We start from the raw sequence: 26,461 nt of genomic DNA on the forward strand, positions 1-26,461 counted from the left end.
CATATGTTTCGTAGCTTGCTAAATTGGATCAAATGATTGTACGAAAGCTAATATGTATATGTATATACACACACATACACAGTCGTAGTTAACGTGTCTCCAGTTATCATGGAGTGGAAATTTATTTCTTTCAGAAGAGTAATTCTTTGAATGCATTTCAGAGATTGCAAGAACAACACCTATCTGTGTAATAATGCACCTTGGTTTTTCCTAATGTGTGCGTATATGCTTAAATTTTATATGTATGCGTATATATGTACATTCATACGTACGCAACTTTAAGCGTCTTCGACGTATGGCAGAGTTTTTAGTAAGACACCCTACCTCGTGCTAACAATTTTTAAGCAGACTTGATAAGAATTCTGCCCCAAAACAGACATCACAATAGTGGCCGTGGTGTTTAATTAAATACCCTGATCTTTTACATCTGAAAATACTGCTATTAAAGACAATATGATCGAGGCGGGGGGGGGGGGGGGGGGAGAAAGGATCATGTGAAAAATGGTGGACTGCTGTAATAAGCAGCGCCCTGATCTCCCTGTAATTTTAAATCCTCTGGCGTATTAATTTTAGTTAATAAAAGAGACAAAAAAACTATCAAGTATATATGAATTTAGCCTATTTTTTTATTTCTGTGTGTTCATAGTAAACATTTTTGTAAGTGACAAACACGGGCATATGACCACAGTATCACAATCAAGAAATTTTAAGACGACATTAACAATCACTCAAATTTATGCGGCATTTGCGCAACACAGGTTACATATTTGCAAGGTTTACCTATAAGTACAATAGGTATTAACATTTCACTACATTTAGAAAAAAAATAAAGGTGACCTGTTAGTGACCACATACATCAAAATATACACAACACAAACTGAAGGCAATCATTAATTTTGTCCCCTTCTGATTCATTTGAACGGGCAGTGCTGCAAACTGAAATAATGTTGCTGTTTTTTTAAATTACTCCGTACACTGAGTGCATTTTCTAAAACCCAATCTTTGGTCTAAAAGTAAACAAGCAAACAAACAAAAAAAAAAAACACAAAAAAAAAAAAAAAAAAGAAAAGGAACCCCCCCAAAAGCGCGGTTCGGTAAAGAAAAGGATAAAATAATAAATGGCCAAAATGTAGTTCTTGGGCACCTTTCGGTATTCAGTATTCTGCTTAAATACAAATTCTGTTTTAAGTTTTTGATAGTCTTCATAAATTTAGTGGTGGTTTTTTTTTATTTTTTTCTTTCAAGGTCTGCACCCACCGACATATCCATGATAACTTATAATACTGCAAACATGGAGAATCTGGCGGCTTTTAGTGATAGACTTATCGTATTTGAATAAAAAATTGCAAAAGCAGTCACTATTTAGATACACATTCTACTATAATTTTGTCTTCCGAACTTCATAGTCTACAATGTAATCTCCCCACATTGCACCTTGCTGACACTCCTCACCTTGGTGGAATAATAAACAACCCTAAAGACTGAACAAACGTACAGAAAATGGGGGACTTAATAAAAAATACCTGGACTTTTTTGTTTTGCTTTTTTTTTCTTTTAATTATCATTTACAATGCAAACGTGTGTAAAATGTTCACTTACAGTCTGATCCCATGGATGTTAATGTATTAAAGGGTTTGAAGAAGACCCCTGATTTTGATGTGTGAAATAATCAGAAAGTCCTCCGGAAAGTCCCGTTGTGAAACTTGGCAAAGAAGGTCTTAAGGACTCACAGGGGAGAGTGGAGGGCGCCTGTGGCGACGTGGAGGAGGAGGCTGCCCTGGCCGTCATTGAAGTGCTGCTCTGAGAAGTCATTGAAGGGTGAGGAACATGGGGGAAAAAGTAACTCGTCTGTCCTGCTAGGAGGTTTACGGAGCAGGGGTTTAGGGAATAGGTGCCGGAGCAGGGAACTGACAAGCCACACGGCACTGAGGCGGCCAGAGCTGCTGCTGTGAGGTGATGAGTGGCGTAAGGTATCTCTCCATTGACTAGTCTATCAACACTTAACCCATTAGACGTGGAAAAGGAGTGGTTGTTTCCCAAGGAGTTTTGAGTCAACACTGAGCTGTAGGGCATGGGGTGGCTGGGGTAGGCGGACGTGGTCCCGTTGTAACTCAAAGTGCTGCTGGCCCGGGGGTGGTGCAGGGAGAGGAAGGGGGACATAGGCCAGTACAAGGATCCTGCCCTATCCATGAACGTCAGTCCGGTGGAGGTGAGCCGGGCGCCCCGCTTGAAGGCCAGCTTGGCCCGCGAGGTGGTGGAGCGCCGGCGGAGCTTGCCGGTGGTGCCCCCGATGAAGACGTCGTCGCTGGAGGGGTCCAGCATCCAGTAGTTCCCTTTGCCCGGGTCGTCGTAGTGGCGGGGCACCTTGACGAAGCACTTATTGAGGGAGAGGTTGTGGCGGATGGAGTTCTGCCAGCCCTGCTTGTTCTCCCGGTAGTAGGGGAAGTTCTTCATGATGAACTCGTAGATGCCGTTGAGCGTGAGGCGCTTCTCGGGGCTCTGCCGGATGGCCATCATGATGAGCGCGTTGTAGCTGAACGGCGGCTTCTCGTACTTGCCGTTCTTCTTCTCCCCCTCCTTCCCGCTCTCCCCGTCCTTGGCCCCCTCCGCCGCCCCCTTCTTCTCCTCCGCCGCCTTCTCCTTCTCCTCCAGCTCCGCCGCCGCCGCCGCCGCCGCGCCCGCGTCGCCTTTGCCCGCCAGCATGTCCGCCTTGGCCACCTCCAGGGCGCCGGAGGCGGCGGCGGCGGCGGCGGGGGGCGGCAGGAGGAGCTGGCCCTTCTCCTCGTCCTCCTCCTCGGCCGCGGCGGCTCGCTGGGGCTGCTGCTGCGGCGGCGGGTGGTGGTGGTGGTGGTGGTGGTGGTGGTGGTGGTGGGGGTGGTGGCTGTTGTGGTGGCTGTGGCTGCTGTGGTTGTTGTCGCTCTGGACGGCTTCGGGCACCAGGCTGTTTATGCTAAAGGAGGATTTCGGCAGCATTTTCACTTCCTTCCTATCTCCCATGTCCAACATCACACACTAGTCTGAGGGGGAAAGTTGCAGCGGCCGAGGGAGCAGCGCGCGGGGCGGCGGCGGCCGAGGAGGCGGCGGCGGCGGCGGCCGAGGCGGCGGCGGCGGCACCACCGGCGGCGGCGGCGGCGGCGGCGGCGGCAGCGCAGTTGGACCGCAGTCTCAAGCGCTGGCAAGTCATGTAGCAAGGACAGGAACCGCCGGGGAGGGAAAAAAATAATAGTAATAATAATCACCAATCAGATAAAATCAAACCGAGTCAGAGCGGAGGAAAAAAAAAAAAGGAGAAAAAAAGGGAAAAAAAACCCTCTGAAAACCCAACAACAACCAAAAAAAAAAAAAAAAACCAACACACAAACACACACAAAAAAAAAAAAAAAAAAAGCTACTTCATGGTGCCTGGTTCCCCCGGCAAGGCAGAGCAGGGGGGAGGAAGGAGCAGCCGCAGCCGCGGGTCGGCGAGGAGCGAGCGGAGACGGGCTATACAGACCGCCCTGGCCGCAATTAATTTCAGAGCTGCAGACACGCACCGGGGCTGTAAAAAATTTTTTGGTTTAACCTTTCCCACCGGCCGCCCAATCAGGGACGGCGGCGTGCCGGCGCGTCTGCCCGCCCGCCGGCCAATGGCGGCCCGCCGCTCCGCCTCTCCCCGCGCCCGCCCGCCGCCGGCCCGCCCCCCGCCGCCGCCGCCGCCGCGGCGGCGGCTCCCGCGGCGCAGGGATACCGGCGCAGGGGCGCATCACCGCGGCGGTTTGCGCGCCCCCCCCCCCCCCGTGCCCCCCCGACCGTCGCTCCAAGCACAAATCCCCTCACGCCAAACAAACGGCGCCCGTCCCACGGCTGCGGGCCCGGCCGGTTTTCCTACTTCCTAGTTTCTCCGGTGGACTAAAGTTGCCCCGTCCCTCTTTGCCCCCTCCTCTGGCGGCGAAGGAGGCGGGGTGGGAGGCCGGGTGGGTGAGGAGGCCGCGGCGCACCGGCGGCGGAGGTACTACTTTGCGGATCCCGCCGAAGTCACTCGGGGAGTTTGTTTTTTCTAGGCCCCGGTGTCGGTTATTTATTATTTTACCGAGAGAGAGAAAAAAAAATAATCAGCTGGAGGGGACGCAGACGGCGCGGCGGGCCTCGGGCCGCCACGGGGCCGGGGTCCGGCAGCGGCCGGGGGCCGGGCGGGCCGAAGGCCGCCCGCCGCCCGCGGCCTGCCGGGGAAGACGGTCTCCGCCGGCCCGCTCGGTCCGTGCCTGCCACGCTCCGGAATGTGAGTCGGGAAGGCACGGAAACGAGCAAACCCTCTCCTCCCCTCCTCTCCGCTCCCTCTCTGCGTCTGGGGCGGCCGGGCGCGGCGCCAGGCCGGCGGCGGAGCCGGGCTCGGCGCTTCCCTGCCCGCCGCTCCCTCCCCGGCCCCGGCGCAGCTCCCTCCCCGCTCGCCCGCGGCTTCCCCGGCGGGGCCGCCGGAGCGAGGCGGGGGGCGCCGGGGGTCCTTCCGTGTCCTCCTCTGCGCTGCCGGGTGGCTGCAGCCAGAAGGGCGCAGGCCGCGTGTCAGGTGTAAAAAATAAATGCTACTACTACTACTAATATCAACAACCCGTGAAATAGATATCTTGCGATTTCTTGCCGCCCCCCAGCCCGGCCCGGCCCGGCTCGGCCCGGCTCGGCCCGCGGTGTCTGGCCACGGGGTTTCGGTTCGGCAGCCTTGCAGGGGGAGGGCGGGGGGCAGCGGCCGGGGTGCTCCCAGGGCGGCTGAAAGGCCCCGGTACCGCCAGACGCCCTCGGAGTACCGGCCGTGGTGGAGACTGGGGCTCAGGGCTGCGGTTTCCCGGGACCGGGGTGTCAGTCGTCCGCATCGCAGCGTTTCTTACTGCCAGCGTGGGGGGGGGGGAAGCGACCCTGAAACAAAGCGAAATAAATCGCACAGCTTCCTCACTGGGGAAGTAGAAGGGGAAATGTAACGGGTAGAGAGCGTGGTGATCGCCTTCCAGCCGAAGCTGTAGGCAAAGGCAACGTACAGCGCCGCGTTAAAGCTGCCTAAAGTTTGCGTTTGTGCTGTAGAAAAAGAACGTTCCGTAGACAGAATACGTGCAGCTCAACCCCACCTAAAACAATTTATCCCGGGGAAATTCAGGTCAAAGCTCAGTGCAGCAAACGTGGTTGTCTGTAGATGTGCGTTTTATATATGTGTTTGTGTATGTGTGTGTGTGTGTGTGTGTGTGTGTGTGTGTGTATGTGAGGGAGGGAGGGAGGGAGGGAGAGCGAGTGAGTGTGAGAAAGAGAGAGTAAATAACGAGAACAATTACAATGGACCGGTAATAAACAATTGCAATTGCGAATGGCATGAACTCTGCGCATTGGATTAACCTCGAATGACCTTACCACGATTGTATTTATTTATCCAATTTCATAACAGGTTGCTACTAACAAAAAAAGAGATAAAAGTCAATGATCAACCACGCTTATTTTTTACACTTTTTTTTTTTTAGAAATGCGGTTCAAAAAAAAATCATGTCAATTTGTAATTATTTCATTGCTCAACACTGAAGTCAATGTATGGGAATTCTCAAGGAAGAGTGCGATGTGGAGGATATGACTTGGCTCTACCATGGCAAGGGGTAAGAGGAAAGGTAAGATTCCTGCATATTATTATGATTATGATGATCATTAACTACTATGTGTCTTTATGGTGCAGTAGGATCCCATAAGGGTGGCTGGGCCCAGTGCATTTTCCTACTCGGTCTAGCATGTAATGATTCGGTGTAACCGGATTCTTGAGAAAGGACAGGTTACGTAAACATTTACTGATGTGGAGTAACTATACTATTTGTACTCTGATATGCAGGAAGGAAAGTGTTGATTAACACAGAAGAAAAAAAAGCGAAATTAGCTGATTGCATGCTCATAAGTGCAAGCTGTCATTGAACTGCTTTTAAAATAGACACAGCTGGGTGTTTGTGTTGAAAAATTTCTTGTGTTTTTGCTAATACTGAAATAAGCATGATTTTGTATACCAAACATTTTCAGATCATTAAAATTTGTAATCTGTGCTGGTTTTAAACACAAAGAAAAGAAACAGATTCATTTCGCTGTAAAATTTGCTGATATTATATTAACTCAATCAGGTCTGTACAAATGGTGTATTGTGCCTTATCAAATCTCTTTGATCCATTTAATACACAAAGTGCCAAACGTGTGTATTGTTTGTTAACATTGAACGTTTTATTCAAATCCCAGCTCTGCAGCGAACTGGAGGAGTTCTCGTTTAATGTAACACTGACATTGCCTGTTGAAATTTTAATGCCTTGAGGTGTTTCTTAGGTCAAAGCTGAGTTTACTTTGCGTTGTGATCAGGGATGAAAATGTAGCAGGGAAGAAAATAAACATTTTATCGTTTTGCATTTCTGAGCAAAGGGCTAACACCGAAAGAAGCACGCTTTTAAAACGTTTGATGATCTAGATTTAACATTCAGTCATTTGTCACGGGTGCAGAATAAAGCTCTGTGCACAAACTTAGGATTTATATTATATTTTTTTTTAATGCCGTGGATATACAGTTCTACCAAAAAAGGAAATGTTGCGTCCAATATGTAGTACATATCTTTCTAAGCCTATGAAGATTAATTCCCTGTTTACAGGACAGAAAAGGATATGTAAGAGAAGCCACGTCAATTATTATTTCTGCTGGACCTTAACTTTCGAGTCCCTCTGGTTTTTTTTCTTCTGCAGAAAATTCCTCGTTTATAAAACTAGAGATACTTACTTTGGAAATGCAGGAGTCTTGCTCCAACGCAAATTATTCCCTGAGCTCTGCCCTGGCCACGACTCCCATTCACTTCAGCGGGAGCTTTGTGCGTTGCAGCACTGCATGAGCGGCCGATTTGACCCCTCAGCTCTGGCTAAACTCCAATTCCTGTAAGAAGGTCCCTCATGGCAGCATTTTCTAACGGGGAAGTTTTGGTGGGGTGTCTGGAGAAGATGCACGCTTGTGCGTGGAACTGAAGCGCACGGCCCCAACCCTGCGATACACGGGTGGGTGTGCAGGGGGGGCCCAGCTCTCCGCAGAGCGTGGATGCTCCCTCACCTGCACGCTCGCCTGTGTTGTGGACCTGCCGCACTGAGCGGTGGGGATGGGCTGAGAGTGTCCAACTCCGGGGTCAGCGTGGGGGTGGATAGCTGAGCTGAAACGTCCTGGCTGAAGTGCCATTCAACCGCGATCTCGGTGCAGTTCTGGGGTATAACTCGTAGGGATAGTGTTTCAACTGCACACTTTTCTCCCTCATATGTATGTATGTATTTATTTATTTATTTTAATTAAAGGACAAACAGACCGTCTCCACCGTAAGCTCAATGGATATAGCGTACCCCTTGCCACCCCCCCCGGCTCCAGCCTTCAATCCCCCTTCACACGGGTCTAGCGGCTCTGTACTCTCAGGCTCTTTCAAGGGGTTAAGCTGCTAAAATGTACTGACAGCTTAAGAAATGAATGAGGGTTTTTTCAGCCATGAAGAAAGGGTATTTAATAACCACGCTTCGATGGCATCATGCTTCCATGAAACGAGTCGGGACACTTTGGTTTAACAATCAGTAATATCACATTCGGTACAGCAAATGCCTGGATGTACGCATATATAATTCTGTTCCCCCTTGACTCTAAGCTTGCCTTATTTATTCCAGGTTACCTGGGCAATTAAGGTAAGGGCTGCTCAGCAGACACTGATAGCCTGCTGCTAAGGCATGGCGAATGGGGACGGATCGGTGCGCTAACAAAGAGAAAGAGGTAGTCAAACATTTTGAAGAGGGGTGAATGGGACTGAAGGTGGATGGATGAATAGAGGCAAAGAGGGAGAGGAAGAAGTATTCAACGGTCCACCCTTCTATCCGCATTTGTAGATTTAAGTTTAGGTGTCCGTCTCTAGCCAACTTCCAGTTAATCCTCAACAGCTGGTAGTGGTGCTAACGTTTAGTGATTAGAAGTTAGTCTATTTAGCATGCTGTATCCTTCTTCCATGGGTTTTGGTTACAGGTTATACGATTAGGATTGCGAGAACAGTAGTGAACTAAACTTCCCAGTAAGAGGTCTTCACACCAGGGAAGTGTTACTTTGCTGCAGCAGCCCTGCCTCGTCAGTCATTAGGAAGCTGCAGGTTGTCAGAGGCTTCTCTTGCGCGCACACACGCGCAGACACACACACGCACACACACAAAACCACAGCACTAAAACTAAATTAAGAAGCCGATGATTAAGACAAGCGTCTACGAGGCCTGTCATTTCAGCATCCTTCCATCATAACATTGTGGCACCGAGAAATTTGCTTGAAAACCCCGGAAAAAATGTCTATGGGAGAGCCTCCTGTTTGAGATAGCATAAATGTTAACTTCAAATATAGACTGGGAACTGCCTCGGATGCAAGATAGTATTCCGCAGAGGAAAGGAGCACTGCAGAGACCTTTGGGCTACCCGTGCACTCCCGAAACTCTGGTAAGTATCTCTCCCTTCTGTTGCAGCAGGTACGCAGGCACTGTGTGACTGGAACTGGACCGGGTTTGAAATCCGCAGCTATGTTCCCTTCGGAGACTTCGGGGAACTCCCCCTAAAGATAGATCTGTAATGAAAAGTCCCTACTGGATGACTAATGGTTATTGGCACTCAGTGCCCCTTTAAGGAGAGCAGCACATATTGTGCCGAAGACCTTGCAAGCACCCTTTAAATACAAACATTTTAAGTCCCCCTCCCATGCATCCCCACCCCTGTTGTTTTCGGGCTAGTTGTGTTGTATCTCCTCTTCCCCCCTCCTTTAAGCTCCCTAGTCTTCCCTCCCCCCACCCCCATTCAGAACTAATTGCTCAGTTGCTTAAATGTTTCGAGAAGCGCTAAATTTCTCCATCCGATGATCTTTTGAGAAGCTGCACTGTACCATAAAGAACAGCCAGCGGGGCACTGTATACCTTTGAGAAGCCTGCGCAGCCAGGGGAGAGGTAGCGTTAAAACAATGACATTAACCAGCTCGGTGCAAGGCGTTCCCCCCCCGTGGAACTTTAGGAAGTTTCTTGGAGGGGCAGAGGTTGGACGGAGAACGTGGAAGTGGTAAACAATGGCTGTAGGGGCCAGAAAGCTTTGCTGGTGTCGTAAGCGTAAGACAAGATAGAAGAGTGACAGAAAGAGATCCGAGTAAACATTGGAGTATACATTTCCCACGCCGGCTACGCTGGGTGGAGAGGTCTGAATTAAATCGCCTTAATTAAAAGCTAAAGATTTTATTTATTTATTCCTGTAGCTGTAGAGCACCATCCACAGAAAGCCTAGCTAGAGAGTGCCGAGCATCCGCTAGATTTGGTGTGTTCAGCTGCCACTGCCAGAATTTTTCAGAACAGAATATTTTTACACCCGCTGCCAACTTTAACGTTAAGACGTGCGTTTTTTTAGATCCTAAATGTCGCTATTATATGCCAGCGTGCAAAAGAGGGCCGTCACACCTGCCTAGGTAATACGCGTCCCTGTGTAACAAAAGCTCTCCCTAATTGAGGAATCAAACCGAAAATTAAAATATCCCGGGTAAGAATTATCCACGGAGTTATGCAGACGACGATAACAAAATGCAGGGGGGAAATCGACAAGTTAAAAACCTCGAGGTTTAAATACATCATTTTATTTTCTTCTGTGTTTACTGTTAAAACATTCTTGGCCAACACAGTGCTTTTGCCGGAGTTATCAGATTGAATTAAAGAATCGGGGAATAAAATACAGGGAAAGAGAAAGACCTGGAGGGGGGGGGGGGGGGGGGGGAAATGTGCTTGAAGAGACTTCTAGCTGTTCTTTGACTCCTAAGAAACTGTTGCTGGAATATTTTCATGGTGGTGTTCTAAAGCTCTTTAGCCTCTTATAAACGTAATCTTTGGCAAACGACACATGTATCTGGGTTTGCAGTTTTTCGGTAACTCGAGAGAAAAGACGCTGCCCCCTCCCCGGCCTCCTCCCCCTCCCCCAGCACAAGGACAGGCACCGTCTCTCTCCCAGTGCTGTTTCACCCCAGCGCTCCGCAAAAGGCAGCCGGGGGGCGCCGGCCCCCGGGGGTGCCCGCCCGTCCTACCTGGCCGCGCCGCGCCCGCCGCTGCCCGCTGGGCGCCACTCCGCCCCGCCGCAGCCCTCGCACCGCGCCGCGCCTCCGCCGCCGCGCCCCTCGGCTCGGCGGAACCTCGGGCTCGGCGAGACCGGCTGCGGATCCGATTTTTAGGGCCTACAAAAGCGCAACATCCTCCCCTACCCCCCCCCCCCCCCGCCGCCCCGGGGCCCCCTCGTAACCATAGCAAAATGCCCGGCGTAGCACAAAAGCCATAAACAGCTGTACACCCCTCCAGGAGAAGGCGTTTGGCGAGCCTCGGAGCAAAGGCGATTTTAGCTTTCTCCGTGCCCGGGGCTCGGGCGGGAGGAGGAGGTGCCGGTGCTCGTTCCGGCCGCCGCACGGTAGCGGTGGGAGCCGCACTTTGCGGGCGTCGGGATGACAGGGCTTGCTCTAGCTCCAAGGAGGCTACCCGGGAAGCAGACCGTGCTCGCTCCTGGGTCTCCTCGCATGAGTAGGGCTCGCAGGAGTTGCCCCTTTATGTAGCTTGTTCCGAACACTTTTTGTATCGGGCAGGGTGGTCTCCATGTTTTCTTTCTTTCTTTCTTTAGCGGAGGGAGGGGGGAGTGATGGTAAGGGGCTTGTTGGATGATTATAACCGCTACCACTTATAAATAAGTTTCTTGGGGAAGGGCTGATATCGTACCCTTGATATCAGTGGGTGTGTTCATGTATTATTTTAATATGATATGTCTTTTATTCAGAGCTTGTTTTCCTCCTCCCTCCCTCCCCAGCCCACCCCCCACCCCCCCCGCTTTGTTTCTGGAATTTGTTTCGCTTTTAAAGCACCAGCACAAACAAACAAACACACAAAAATGACTGGCAACAAGTTAAATCCCATTTGTGTCCCTCCCACCGAGCACGGACGGTGCCTCGCTAAAGCCTGGGGTTTGTAGTTTTGCCTCGACAATAATTTGACCGAGAAAGAGAAGCGACTGCAGACAGACTTCCCGTGCACTGACAATGCGGAGAGGAAAAACGGTGAAAGAAAGAGTTCTCCCGGGATGCATCTCCTTTGTGTGTTTTCTCCTCTCCATCTTTTAGATGGGGCTCTCGCCATCTAAAAGCCCTAGGCTTTTACACACACACACACACACAGGTTATGTTTCCTAGGGACTTTTTAGAAAACAATGTTTAATATAATCGAGCTATAAACTCCACCTAAATGATGAAATCATGTCGTAGCTCCGGAAACACTAACAGATAAATAATTTCCATTTACCTGCTAGCAGAATACTAGCAGAGGATGGCATTACACTTTATTTTCACACTCATTTCAAAACAACAATGAAGGGGTAAAGGAAAGGCTCCCAAGTCCTCGTACACGTTGGAATTAATAAAACGGTATTTGTTTAGGAGCAGATCACTTTTTTTTTTCCTTCCAAGGCGACTACAAGCTAATTTCTGGGTGATACTAAATAGTGAATCCGCAAAAGCCAGAAGCGTGTTCTCACTGAGGGTCGGGATCCTGTCCCGCTAAGGCTTCGCTGAAAGGCTCTCACAGTGAGCCGCCTGGATTCCCGCGCCTTCCCTTATTTTACCTTACAGAAGCGCGGAAAAACCAGTCGTGTTTGACTGTGCTAAATGTACCTAAGAGATACCTTTTCGCGCAATCGCGCGGTTTGCAAACGGTAGTTTATCTATTGTGGTGGGCACGTGTTTTGTCATATGAAATTAACTTGTGAAAGCCTTTGTATCATTTTCTGATTTGTGTTTGGCGACAGCGCGGATCATATCTCATCGCGTTGATGGTTGATACAATTGCTAAATTAAAGGCGTGTTTTCGGCTTTGAAAAACAACAAAAAAACAACCCTCTGAGAGCTCATCCTCAGCAAAACAACCCGAGGAGCAGGATAATAACATAGCGCAATATTCTCCATGCTTGTGCGGTATCTCCATATACTTCTGTATCATTCTGCGTCTCTATTGTCTATGCCTAAAGATAGCCAAGTCACTCCTGGGCTTCTTATCTATAATCGCCACCTAAAAGAACATACGGGCAGTATACGGATAATCGCTCTAATTGCTTGGAGGTCTGTAATCGGCGTTATATTTTTTCCGTGTCTTTATCTGTTCTCCCGCGGTAAATATTAGCAACCGAACTGCCCGTCTTGACGTGTTTCTATGTTTGAGCCCCAAGAAGCCCACCAAATCGCTACAATAAAGTGACCAAACCTTCCTATGCACGTCGCAGTTTTGTTTTCTCTACTTATGTTCTGCTTCTCATCTCAGAGGAGGATACCGCGTTGAGCCAAGTGTTCTGGTTTAGGCGCTCCTCCGGACTTTCGGATTTTAAGTCTAAAGCTTCCAGTATGTTGGGGCTGAAATTATGATTTTCCACATTTCAAAAGGGACGAGGCTCTATTTATAAATGTTACAGAAGGTTTCGTTACTTCAGGAACAACAAAACAGGAATAGAGCTGCAATTTTCAAGAAAATAGGATTTCAAAATACAGAAATAAAAAAAGTAGCGGAGACGATGTATAATTCAATCAAATTACAGAAAATTGCTTTAAAATTCAGAACAGTAGCGATCCATTATGTCTCTGTTTTATTAGTGACAAGTACAATTACTCTAAAATAAAGAACACTGGTGAATATATAATTGGCTGTAATCATGTTAGTGTTTGAATAAAAATGACGGGGACATTTAACACTTTGACAACAAAATGTTCAGAAACAACTTATTTATTCAAACAGTTTTTATTTGCATCCACGTGAAGGAGAAACACACTTTTGCTTACGACAAATCAAGGCTTTTTCACTTTCAATAAATATAGAACTAAAAAAAAAAAGGATTATTAATTATTTTATTATCCAAGGCTTAATAAAGTCTCCTGAGTACGACTGTATTATTATTGATTACTCAGTACCCAAAGGACGCCATCTACAGGAAAAGGTCTTTAGGCTTAACACAAATCTAATCACTGTTGATTTAAAGAAAAAAAAAAAAAAATCAGAGTTAATATTCCTCTATAAACCCGGCTCCGATTTTACCCACAACACCGATCACAATATTTGCTTTGTAATTGCTTCTTGCGATTCAGTTTGTTATAATTTGACACGATCTAGGAATCTGTTACAAGAGGCCTTTTCTCTGAGATACGGCGTTTAAAAAAATACACTGAACTCCACGAAGAAGCACTTTTTCTCCTTCTAAAGCGACTCTTTTCTCTCAGGATTGACTTGATCGTCCCTGAAAACGCAGAACAGCCCATGAGATCTCTCCCTTCAAACCAAGCGTGTGGAAGATGCTTGCAAAAGAGCCCTGAAAACAAAACAACTTGACTGAAGGCAGCTTGTGCAACAATTGTGTCGTGGAATACCTAACATTTCTTTATCTTTAACTTATTTCCTTTTGGATAATGTCAATAAATATCAGCTATGCCAAGCATACTCTCATCTGTTCTTACAGTACACCCTTTGCCCCATAGCCTGGTACTTAAAGGTGCCGTTTAGCCGTGTTACTCCTTTCTGAGCCCTTGCTGGGAAAGCCATCGAAGTAGAAAGGGTGCCCCTTAATATTTTGATCATACAAATACAGACCCGCGGAGATGGCATATGCCCTCCGTGATGTGACTCCAACACCCCGGTTCAAACTACAGAAAATGCGAGGAGAGGAGAGCTAGAGGAAACTTTCAGGACTCCTCTTTCTGCGGGCTGCTTTTTTTTTTTTTTTTTTTTTTTTTTGTCCGGTTTTAATTCCGAACGAATTTTTCTTTTTTCTGTTTTAATTTCCTATTTATCCTCCCCTCTGGACAAGTCTCCAAATTTCTGCCGTGTGTGTGTGTGTGTGTGTGTGTATGTGCTCATAAGGGGGTGGACCCGACACTGACCCGTGCGGATCCTGACTCCCGTGCGGCGGAGCGCAGCGCAGCGCAGCGCAGCGCAGCCGGGCTGCGCCTTCACAGCCGGCTCCCAAATGTCTCCCCTGGCCAGGAGGGTTTTGCCGGCCCTTGCGGCTCCTTACAAATAAAGTAGCTCTGGCTTCTTTCTAACGCAGGCCAGAGATCTGGACCGGCTTGGAAAAAATTCAGGGGTGGATTAAACTATGCAGTCAGGATTCAAAAGCAGAAGTGCGTTGACACAAAGGCTGACAAAAAATGACCCCCGGTGCACCCTGGATTTTACGTGTTATTTCCGAAACCGGAGAAAAAAGCCTGGAAACTATTTGTGCTCCCGCTGGGATCAGGCTCAAAGTTTATACCGAAGGTGTCCCTCTGCCTTCTCACTTCTGGGCATTGAGGGTGAGCGTCCCACATCGAGAGGCTGGGTCCTATCCCTGCTTTTAAACTTGAGGAAATCTCAGGAGAGGAGGTTTCCTTCCCTCGGGCCAGCCGCTCCCGCAGGCGCAGCCGGGGACCGGCGGGTCCCTCCCCGCCGGGGGCCGAGGCGGGGGCTCCCCTCTGAACCAGGAGGTCTGTCGTTTCTCGGGTGCCTCGTACCAAACCGCAGATGTCAGCCTTTCCCTACGTGTTCGGGCTGCTAATGCGGGCACTTCACACAACAGAAATGCTCATCTCTGGAGCCTTTCCCAGGGCCAGCCGCCGATTTCGTGCGTCGCCTCTGCCGCAGGCGGCCCCGGGGCCCCGGGCGGGGGACCCCCGGTGCCCAGCAGCCGCTGCCGATGCGACCCTGATCCCCTCGGGGCCGAGCACCCCGCAGTGCCCCGGCGTCCCCCGCAAACGGGCCGAAGCACGAACTCCGCACGTCCCCGCGGGGACACGCTGCCGAGGTGCCCAGCTCGACACCTCCCGCGTGCCTTCGGCAGAGACCATGGTCCCGGTGTAATTCGCACCAAAAAGTCCCTCACCTAGCGGTCCCCCGCCCCGCCCCGGTGTCGCCAACTGAGGGAGCCCCGGCCGGGGCCTCAGAAAGCCTTGCCGCCCCTGGGACCCCCCAGTCTCTCCCCTGGGAACCCGTACCCGCGGTGCCCAGAGGAGGAGCGAGGGGCTCCCGCGGCTCCGCACGGGAGCGGAGCGGCGCCCGGCGGCCGTCCCCGGGCCGGGCGCGGAGGGGAGCGGAGGGGAGCGGCGGCGGCGGCGGCGCTCGGCGCCTTCCCGCGGGGAGGGCGCCCGATGCGAACGGCGCTGGCGACATCTAGCGGCCGAGGGCCGCCAGCGCCGGCCGCGCCGCTGCCCCGCGGTGCGGCGGGAGACGGCCAGCCCGGGGAGGGAGCGGGGCCGCCCGGGCTGCCCGGGAGCGGGGCATCGCGTCCCGCCCCCCCGCCCCTCGGCACGCGGTTCCCCGTTGATTTTCTAAGGAGCAGGCACCGTTGTACTCGCCCCCGCCGCAAACGCCGCGAAGTTTTCGGCGCAGTGTCGGTGTCGGTACAAAACGCGTGCTCCCTCTTCGAGGTGTCGTTTCTGCGTGTTTACGCACACGGGGCACTGAGAGGAAAAAAATCTAAACGCTTTCGCCTCCCCGCCCCTCCCCGCGCCCCTCCGAGACCTCCGTGAAAACAAAGGAGAGACGCGGGAGTGGCGGTCCCTTCCACCTTCCCCCTCCGAGGTGTCCCCGCGGGCCGGCACTCTCCCTTCCCGAGCCGAGCGTGGGCACTTCCCGGAGCTGTGAAGAAAAAAAAAAATCAAAACCAAACCAATATTGTTGAGACACCGCTGGCGAAACGAGGCCTTACTACTTAAATCTTAGTGTCAGCTCTCATTAACAGCTCAAGTCATCTTTTCCCCCGGGCAGACCTTGTCTGGTCTATCGACTTAATGGAAAACAAAACACATGTTTGTATTCTATTATTACAATCTCGTTCCTTGCCTTGCGGAGAGCAGGGACAGGCTTCGCCTGCGTCGCGAGGGGCTTCCCGAAGCGACAACGCTTTCCCTTCGTTCCTCCCTCCTAGGAAAAGTTAAGGATTCCGGCGTCCGTCTCCTGCCCTCCCTCATGAATAGGGGCTGCAATGGCAGCCTCAAGAAAAGGCTTTCACTGAAGCAGCGGAGGCTAAAAGAAGTCCGAGAAAAATAGTTACCGGTATGTTCAGCCAAACTTAGAAAAGCACAATAGTCTCTGCGGGAAACTCGGGGCGTTATTTGTGCATCAGGTGAAGTGCTCGGCGGCTCGGATCCAGCTGCCAGGACCACAGCATCGCCCAGGGAAGCCGGCCGTGAGGAGACGAGCACGCTAGGCAATAACAAGCGACAGACTGAGAGTTTCGAGCCAACCCAAAACAAACAAACAAGCTCCCCCGACTCTCCCACCGGGAAGGTGGCTTTGATAAGGAAGCAGGGAAAGTTTTCAAGAGCTGCAGACGCTTTTGCAAATGTACTTTAATGTATTTTAACTCGTCTGTGCAGAACAAGCTTTTTAAATTATTATTCCCCCCCCCCCCCGAGGCAATGGAAGGGGGAGGGTGGGAGTAAGAGCTTGATAAAAGGAAGTAATACATTTCTCACCTAGGGAAAGCAGGAGAGGTCTGTACGAGTGGCGACCTGACCTGAATAAGGGAAAGGATTCGTGGTGCACGAAAATAAATGATACATTTCACCCCACCGCCCCCAGCGCCTTCGCTGGGGTACGGGTCTGTGCGTAGTTCCAAGCACAGGGCACTTGAACCTGACAAGAGTAACCGATCGAAACGAGCTGTCTTAATGTTCACCTCTTTGCTCTATTGACTCAGATCTTTTTAAGCCATCTCCAGCTGACCATTCCCCCCCCCCCCTGCCTTCCCCCGCTTCGGGACGCGCAGATCTCAATAGGGAAGGTGCGAAGGTGGAATTGCCCAGAGGCGGCACCGCTCCCTGCGCGGCTGCGGAGTCGGGCTGCTGCGTCCCAGCGGAGGGAGCAGGGCCCCGCTCCCGGGTCCCTCTCCCGCCGGGGGTCCCTCTCCTGCCAGGGGAACCCGGCCGCCTCGGGCATAGAGAGCAGGGCCCACAACTTTCCCGCTTTTGAAGCGGCGTTTCCTCTCAAGCGCTTGGCTGTAAATAAACGCTATGGCAGTAACAACACAGCCGTCCTGCAGTCAGAGCGGAGGCTGCCTCTGCACCTTTCCTCTGCGACACACGCCGTCAGCGTTTTAATTCCAGCTCCAAAGGGAACCTGCAATTATGAGCCCCCCTCGTCCCCTCCCGCTCGCGTTCTCTTGTTTGAAACACTCACTGAGGAAGGTTATTTGGATTGCGAGTAAAATCAAACAGGGAGGGGAGGAAGAAAAAAAAAAAGCCCCACAAACCCAACAACCCAGCAAACCCTCCCATTTGCTATTTACAAAACTCATTGTCATGCTTCACTCAGGCTGTCTGCCTAGCTTGGGGAAATAAATGTGACTGCACCAGAGACAAAGCCGATGCAGCTGTATTTGAATTTCTCAAACACTGTCAAACGTGCTCTTGTCTCATAATTCTCGGGGTTGTTGTTGTTATTATGATCATCATACCTAACGTGAACATACTCGAAAGAGAGGTGCTTGGCGGCGTGGAGACCGCGTGCCGGTCGGAAATGCACAGAGATTCCTTATGCAAAAAGCCCAAGGTTCCTTCCCCCTCCTGCTTGGAAGCCTGGGCGGAAAAACTAAGGAAAACTTGAGACGTCTAATTTCCCTCTTTTTTTCTTTCCTCCTTTTTTTTTCCTTTTGGTTTTGTTTGGGTTTTTTTGGACGTTCCTTGTGTTTCCCCGATTCCCGCAGAAGTGGGTGGGTTTGACTGCCTAATTCCCCAGATGATAACCCGCTTCGGCAACCGCGGAGGGGAGGAGAACGAGACTACGGGTCTCTTGCAAGGGGAAAGGTGTCCGCTGGATGTCACGTCCCAGCCGTCGTGTCAGCTTCCCTCTCTGGAGCGTCGTTGGGAGCCTGCCAGTATGTTTGACTTGGCCAGGGCCGTTACGAAGCAGATCCCTGCCCTCGACTCCGTAGGAAAGGAGGAGGCTAAAGCACACCGGGGCCACCTCAGGAGGTGTCCCTAAGGGAGTACCTTGGCGCAGTCCCACGTCTCTCGCCTTAGCTGCCCGGCTGCTGACGAGGACGGGTAAACCCTGCCGGCCCCCTCCCCGGGCGGCCTCGCCGAGCCGCCTCCGCCCGGCCCCGCCGCGGCTGCGGGGAGCGCGCCTCGAGGTGGCGGGAGCGGCGGGCGCCGGCCGGCCCGGCGCGGCCCGGCCCGGCCAGGGAAGGAGCCCCCGGCACTTCGGCGGCCGCCCCGGCTCAGCCCTCGGGTCCCCTCCTCCTCCCGCGGCCCTTGGCACGTCCTCCGAGGCCGGCCCGTGAGCCGCTGCCTTGCCCAGCGGCGCCCGAACGCTGGGCTTTGGGCGAAAAAATGGGGTCCCGACGGCCGGGGGGACCCCCCCCCGCGCCCCGAGGCGTAAGCCCGGACCTCGCCATCGGCCCGGGGAGCCTCTCCCCCAGCCGTCCTTCTTTCTAGTCGGCGTCGTCGTTGGCACCCTTCTCAGAGAGGCCTCCCGAGCCCTTCCGCGGGGAAAAGGTCCGGCCTCATCACCCCTGTCCCGCAGGACCACCGGCCCTGGGCAGGGCCGCCCTCGCCCCAAAGCCCGCTTCGTTTCTGTAACGCCCTCGGCGGGCTTCGTTGCACCGTGTCCTTCGGTAAGTGGAAGCAGGGAAATGAAAAGTAATGCGATCAATTATTATTTTTATACCATATTTATGGACGGGGAGAAGTAATAACAGTTATTTACTTTGTCGAAGCGTTTATTTCACGCTCGGTATATTTCCTTACAATCGGAGAACCGACGTGGGAAAAATAAGCACAAATAAATTAAAGTAACGAAAATACGTTTTTAGCAAAAGGCGATCCTTCTCCTGTCTAATTTTCCCGGGTGCATTTCTTCCTCCTGACATTAATTCAAATGAACGAAAGGGCTAAATAGATTAGTCTCTAGCCCTCAAGTCAAGCAAGAAGCAAAATAATCATTTACTTGTCTGCCCCCTTCATTAAAAAATACTTTTTTCTTTCTTTCCTCCCTTCAAATCGGGGATAAAGAACAATCAAAAAGCAAAGCAGCCAGGAGGGCAGGAACTCGTGCGGGTCTCTCGAGGGTACCCCTGCTCTCCCCCCAGTCCTGCGGGCTCCCCTTTCCTCCCTCTCTGCCCGGGTATCGCCTCCCCTCCTCGGCGCAGGACTGCGGGCTGCTCGAACCCCTCCTGCCCTGCCTTTGTCCCTTTTGAGGCTTGTTAGCTTCTCTAATTTGTTAGCAGCACTTCGGCTGCCTCCCCTCCAGCCCCCAGTGTGAGGCGGGGAATGATGCCAGGGCCAGGGAAATACACGCCACTCTGGGATTTCACAGTCGTGGTAATAGAGCTTTCACATGCACATATCACATACATCAGGGTCATCTCAGCGAGGGGGACAGGGAAGGGCGGGGGAGAGGAGAATTGAAAAAAGATAGAGTTCTTCCACGTGTATCAAGGACTTCAAATAGAATAGTGCTTGATACCTAGGTAACACTTCCCTATTGCTGGCTCTTGGTCGTCTTTGAATTGCTTCATTTCCCATATTCCAGCTATTTATTTGATCACCAGCAACTGTGTGCAACAGTGTCCCAGGCTGGGTGACCCGTGCCAGTAATGGGCAAGAAAAAAAAAGACTCCTGGCACGGCCAAGGTCACCAGCAAATGCTCTACAAGGAGTTGCGTGAACGACTCAGTTTGTCCCGGCCACACGGAGCAGCCGGTGCCTCCCTGCCACAGGGCCGCCGTGCTAGAGCTGCCCCGGGCCGAGGCCGTGGCCATGGGTCTGCTCCAGGCTGAGAGTGGGGCTGGGAGCTCTCTGACCAGCAACCAGCACTTCTGCAACCATCCCTTTCTTCACTCATTCCCACCCCCTCTAGTTGCTCCTCAGGCAAAGTGACACTTCTTATGGACCAAGGCACCTTGCTGCTGGATCTGCCAGGGCAAGAGCAAAATATCCTGGAGAGGATGGGGCAGCTCATCAATTCCTACAGCTGTTATTTTTGGAAATGCTTTTTTTGTATCAGCCTATAAACCCTCTGCAAAACCTGCAGTTTCCAGTCTGTTTTCTCTTTTGGGGATAGCAACGTGCTACCCTTTTCCCTAGCTACCTAGTTTTTGTTCAGTGCCCATAAACAGTATATCAGATGATATTAGCTGGATTCAGAGCCTTTAACATCTTCCTCCCTGTTGTGTGGTTGGGGCTGCCCCCCAGATAAGGTCCCACCAGCACCAAGAGACACCTACTGTCAGTGTGCTTCAGGGCCCTAGCCTTGTGCCCTGATCCTGAACAACAGGGAAAAGGGCCAAAGACGAAACTCAACATGCAGCCGGGCCCTGCAGATCCCTCCATGCAGTACAGCCCTCCCTTTTGCAGCATGGCCTGCTCAGGACTCGAGCATCAGGCATCCCCCAGGGAACCTACAGGGCCAATGTCGCACAGGCTGCGTGGTTTCTGGCCCCACGCTTCAGTCCGCCGTTCCAAAGCCCAGCAGAGCCAGCTGGTCTAGCTGGAGGGGTCCTCTGTTCCCTCAGGAAAGACAGGCCACAAGAGAAACATGGCACCTGGAGGTATCTTTATGTTTACAGTCCTGAAAGAAGGGACAGAATAAAGGAGGAAGATACTTGTTCTTGAGACCCAAAGTGCTCGGGCTACTTCGGCACAGCGTTATTGCTTGAGCGGCTCTACCTCTGACAGTAGTACACTTGGCACTTAGATAAAGTGCTTCCAATCTGTGAGCCAGTTAATTCTCCTGGTAGCTGTCTGAGATTATAGCCCTATCTTTCAGACAAAGTAAGGCAGACAAGTGAAACCTCTAGAAAGTTTATAACCACAAATTACTTAATTTTTTTTTTCTCAAGTGAACTATTTCAGTTGAGTTAGACAGATTACTTTGTATAACAAACCATCTGAAAGCTACCGGGAAGTTTCCAACATATTAAAAATGGCAATCGTATTTAAACTCTGGGAAGGATAATTGTTTGCCCTTGCTGTATGTTTTGCATTCTTGAAGTGTATCTTTTAAGGCATAATATACATTTTGAAATCCCATATATGCATCTTTACAATAGTAATGGCTTTCCACAAGCTCTGTGGGAGGTGACATTTCAGCAAGATACTTCCCCTTGACTTTGTTTATTCCAGCAGTTTAAATTCTACCTCTGGTGATAGCTGTTAACTTGGCAATGTGAAAAGTGCTACATGATGTGTACTGTGCTCAGTCAGCTCATCAGAAGCTTACCAATTACGACTGTGGAGCCCATTCTTCCTGCCACAGCATGCCACCCACCATGCATACCCGGGACAGCTGATCTTCACATGTGCATAAAATCTGAAAGTATGCACACATTTACACAGAGCCCATACAAAGCAGGCACAATAAGTCTGGTGCTTCTTAGAAGCCTTTTTGTTTCCTGCAATTGCTCATACATAGGCAGTTGTAGATAATTTCTTGCTCCCTGCCTGCCTTGGAAATGTCAAAAAGGGGAGCTTTCGAGCCCCACCCTGCAAGGGGATGAGCTTTGTGCCTGTCAGGCAGTCAGGATGCCTGTGTTTTGGGCAGAGGACCAAATTGCCAGGATGGCTGTGAAATAGGAGGTTGCAGGTAACAGGATCATCCATCTCACCTGCGGCTTGGTCTCCATCCACGTCTTCGATGCGCTTGCAAAAGGAGGTAACTGGAAGTAGATTGTGGACTCAATTAAATAACTGAAATATGCTGGAATGGCCCATGAGTTGGGCACCTCTGCATTATGAAGTGAAGAACTTTGTTAACAAAAGCCTTTGTAAGCCTATTTCCCCAGGATGAAATCTGATCTCTGTTTAAGGTCTCCTAATGACATCAGTGAGGCAAGATTTAATTCTAGACAGATGCTATTTGTCAAGCATGTAGGGAGTGATCAAGCTTCAAAAATAATGCTACCTTTGAGCATTCATTTTTGTTTGGAATATCCAACTGAACATACCAAATCCAGATTGGGCTTTTTGTTAAACCGTGATTTGCACTTATCCAAAGATATTATTTTTCTTTATTTTGAAGCAACTATTTACAAAGTGATTTAGTGCCAGACTCTGTCACCTTTGACTGTAGTTTCTTTTGCATCAGCTAAAATAGAAGTAACTCTGTTCAAGTAAGCAGAGTAACACTAGTGAAAAACCAGAATAAATAATCAGAGAATCAAGCCCTTTGAATAGCAAATGACTCCATAAATAGTCCCATTGATTTCAGTGGTATTTCATGGCATAAGTAGCTACATTAATGGAAACAGCATACAAGACCCTTAGTGCTTGGACAGAGAAAAAAAAAAAAGAACTTATAATTATTTTTAAAAAATTATTCCATGGTGCATTAGTCAGTTGACATGTTACTAGCTTATTGTGTGACTTACCCAAGACAGAATCAAGTGAGTTGATGACAAGGATGACTCCTCTGTTAGCTGCTGTGACAATTCAACACACCTGTGACACAAAAGCTGTGTCCCTTATTTAAAAAACACAGAAAGCAAATAAAGCCATGCCAGTGAAATGGTTTCCATTACCTTTAAAAAAATGCTTCTTTAAGCAAGAAAGAACAACATATTAGTGAATGGAGTTGCCCCTTTTTGAGAGGTTTATGGACAGTATCGAAATATGAGAATGTCATAACATGGTGTCCCATGGTTTTATTGCTCTGAATGACTTTGAAAAATTCTTTTGCTTGCTTTTCCTTGAAATCTAGTAAAGAACTAAGTGAAGTCCAAACATGTTTTCTTAATTATGTTTCTTTGGCTAAACACATTTTAAAAAAATAGAGAAGTGTTCTCTGGAAATGTTTTGTGGCATCTTTAAGCCTGAATACGAGAACTGGGTCCAGATCCAGAGAGCAGTAAAACACCTACCCAGCTTTAAGTCTTCTGGAGCCAACAAAACTGTTGCTGGGATCTAATAGCTTTGCTGTGGACCTATTTCTGAAAGTGACTTTGGGTGGTTTGACTCCACTTACGGAGTTGGAACACGATGCACGCGAGCAGAGGAAGAAACCGTGATAATCAGGGAGCATCACAGCCTGACTAGCAATGGTATCGGGTCCCCACACCTTCCTGCCAGTACTGAATTTGCTGTCAGCACACTCAGGGGTGCAGGTGATATATTTCAAGTATTCAATAAAGAACAGTGCACCCACGTACACAGTACTGCTGAAAACTTTTGTAATTACAGTAATTCTGATGAAACCACATCAGCTCTGTCCTTGCCTTCCTCTCATTGCTTTTCTTTGTAGTCTCTTCTTGTCATATGACATAATAACTGTAAAAAATGCTTTGTCCAAAACACAAACTCCCTGTTCCGAACACCGCTCTGCTATCAGCAGGAACAGTATTTCAAATAAGCTACTGGGCATTTGCCTCTATGAATAGCTGCTTCTTTGCTCATGCTAGACTGTAAAAAGCTCATATGTATCTTCCAAGTGCACATTTTTCATTAAGAACCTCCAGAGCACAAAAGGAAGAAGTCACAAAAGGTGAAAAAAAGAGATCTTTTGCTTTATCGCAAACAGTTCTCTGCTGCATCTCCTCTGTTATGACCAAGCTGTAGCTATTTTTTATTGAGTGTGGGACATTCTTATATCTGGGAACTTTTTTAAGGGAAGTACTTTGAATAAGGTTGTACAGTGCTGATTTTTCAATACTATCTGAAACTAGTCCATCATTTCTTCTCTTTCCATGTAACAGTGAAGTGTCATAAAACGGATAAAATGTTTCCTCTCTACCAGGTAAGGACAAAGCTGTGTAGCAGCCCGTACCTATGCCACCCATGGTGTTATCCCACGGCTGGAGGGGTGGAGGGTCTGCCTAGACCCCCAGTTTTGGGGAAAAGGCACTCTTTAGTGCTCACAATGTATGTCGCAATAGCAGTTGGAGGAGGTTAGGAGGAGGCTAGTCCCCTACAGTCCACTTTCCTAACCTTTTGGATTCGGAATAATGTCTTGCTGGTATAGGCTCCCACTGACTTATTGATACTCTCGAAACAGAGAGGACAAAGGGAAGCTGATGAGATATTTGTGAACCAATACAGCAGTGAAAGATTCCCAAGAATGGATTTCTCACAACCGCACCACAAGCCTGAAGGGTACTTGGTGCTGGATGCAGTTCTGATCCCTAGTCTCATAAAGACTAGCTCCCTGCTCTTTACAAAGTGGGACTGTAATATTAAAAAATAAAGAATTTTCTAGTTTGCTAGTAAAAAGGTTTCCCAAAGTCCCAGAAAACGTAAATGAAGATTCAAATGATGCTGTTTTCTGAAAATCGCTTGTTTCTAAACAATCTCATGACATTTAGGCGGGAGAGGGATGATGCTTGGTTTATAATTTTTTGGTGTTTGGATAAATTTTTCCATACTTAGCCAAAAAAAAAAAAAAAAAAAGTTTTGAAAAGGATCTCACAAAATATTGTCTTGACTGAGTGATTGTATTCTGTCTTACTAAATTAAAAAAAGCCAACAATGCATAGTAGGATCTTCTGGGGGCTTTTAAGGGGTCTTATTTCTAAAACTTCTAAGTTTTCCTTTTTTATTTTCTGGACAGAAACAGTTCTTTCCCTCTCCCTCCCCCTCTCCCTCTCCCTTTCCCTTTCCTTTTCCCTTTTCCTTTTCCTTTCCATTTCCCTTTCCCTTTCCCTTTCCTTTTGTTTTCCCCCTTTTTCTTTTTTCTTTTTTATCTTCTTTTTTTTTTTCTTTTTTCCTTTTCCCCTTTTTCTTTCAAACCAGCCAACCAAACAACTAGCCAAATAATTTTTATTTTTTTTTTTAGTTCTCCTCTGAGATAAATTTACTGCCCAGGATAGTACCAGTCAGGAGCCCAGCAGTCCAATGCTCTCAAATTACTCACAGACCTATCTCTGCAATATCAATGCAACTTGATCTCACTGCACCAGTAACACAGCATCCGGTTTTACAAGCCTGACAGTAGTGGCATGAGAAGGAGTGAAAATTGACAGCAAGTTGACAGAATACTACTGGGACTATTCTGGGGTCCATCACACAGTCATCTTATCCCTATGCCACTAAAAAACTAACAAATTTGTCACCAGAATAGTTGTTACAGGGAACTGACTTAACAGTAGTGGGTTATTTAGATGTTTGCTGTGAATGAGGTTTTCCTCTTCAGCCCCTGGAATTATCCTTATGTATAGATGGAGGAGACATAAAAGAAGATGGGTGAAAACAAAATCATATGGGAAGTAGAAAATATTTGTTTTGTCCCTGTGCATGCATTGTGCTGAGTGCAGCAGTGTGCTGAGATGGACTCCTCAGATGCTATCACACTAACTGCAATATCATGTAGCTGTGTGTCTCCTTCAAGCTTCTCTGCAAAATTCTACAGTGTGATCACTTAGCTGGCTGTGTTCAATCTATACAATCTAAAAAGAAGATGCATTTTCTTTTAGATACTGAGCTTATTTTCTGTTCCTCTTGGTGTTCAAAATTCATTGTAATAAGAAGTCATTTTATTGTCATGGTTCCTTGGTTGTGTTTTGATTTCTGTTGTCTTAATAGAAATAATAAACCAAATTGTTCTGAGAACAGCAGAGCTAATGCAGTGGTCTTTTGAGGATTTGTATTTGATATTCTTACATCCCTTCCTTTGCCCTATCGCAGCAGCTTTGTCCATTTATGCTGAGCTTTATGCCCAACTCCATTAGATTTCCCTTTCCAGTCCCCTCAGCTGTTTTTCATGCCTGCAGATATCAGCTGTGCAGAAGACATTATATGCTCTCAGTAGTTCAGAGCTACTTTTGCACTGACATGCTGGCAGAATACCTGCTGACTGGGTAGCAAGAGGTCAATCAAAAAAGAAAACTGCTGAGCTGTGACTGATGCTTTATTCCTAGTGGGACATCAATCTGGCTCTGTGTCCTCTATCCAGCCACCAAATTCAATGAAACTTGTGAGATTTCTCTTTAAGGCTTTGACCCCATCCTTGTCGTTGGCTGAAATTGGCCAACAGTTTTGCAAGTTATGAGGAGTAGGGGGACTGACAGACAATGAATCAGGGGGATCAATAATGCAATAAGTAGAAGGGCTAATTTAAAAAAAAAAAATCCAAACCAAATTGTCTCTCAGAAAGAAAATAGATTTTAATGGAAAATTAATGGAACTTGTATTCCTAATTCATATAAATACTTTGAAAATTCCACTAAGAAAGATTTTTGATAGAGTTGGAGTGAGAGAAAAACACATCTTTTAAAGGCATGATAACAAAATATGCTAGTTATGAGTCCGTCTTGACTGAGAAAAGAACATTTGAATCATGGCACTGACACTGAAATGCTTGCTTTATTTTAAATTTGTGTCTGGCTCAGAACCTTGCATGCTTGCTGCGTGATTTTGACTATCTGTTAGCGCATTCAAGCTGTATCATAAATAGCAGTATTGAAAACATATGCCACAGGGGAAAGAAATCTGTAA

The 26,461-nt window shown here is 48.9% G+C and overlaps 1 protein-coding gene and 1 long non-coding RNA gene across 2 annotated transcripts; one reads left to right on the forward strand and one right to left on the reverse strand.

The window, feature by feature from the left end:
- Window positions 1–608: 608 nt before the first annotated feature.
- FOXG1 (forkhead box G1) lies at window positions 609–3,637 on the reverse strand. The gene has a single exon (XM_030005578.2). It carries the CDS (start codon window positions 3,004–3,006, stop codon window positions 1,618–1,620), a length of 1,389 nt encoding a protein of 462 aa, XP_029861438.1. The 5' UTR covers window positions 3,007–3,637; the 3' UTR covers window positions 609–1,617.
- A 1,491-nt stretch (window positions 3,638–5,128) lies between these two features.
- LOC115337349 lies at window positions 5,129–13,500 on the forward strand. The gene is made up of 4 exons (XR_003922101.2): window positions 5,129–5,160; window positions 5,478–5,618; window positions 6,718–8,469; window positions 13,289–13,500. It is a non-coding gene; the product is annotated as an uncharacterized LOC115337349 (long non-coding RNA).
- Window positions 13,501–26,461: the final 12,961 nt, after the last annotated feature.

Source organism: Aquila chrysaetos, chromosome 2, assembly GCF_900496995.4.
Source record: "Aquila chrysaetos chrysaetos chromosome 2, bAquChr1.4, whole genome shotgun sequence".
NCBI lineage: Eukaryota > Metazoa > Chordata > Aves > Accipitriformes > Accipitridae > Aquila > Aquila chrysaetos.

What these genes read in the sequence shown, in the direction of transcription:
- FOXG1 (XM_030005578.2), bottom strand. Translation starts at nt 3,006, where the DNA reads ATGTTGGACATGGGAGATAGGAAGGAAGTGAAAATGCTGCCGAAATCC.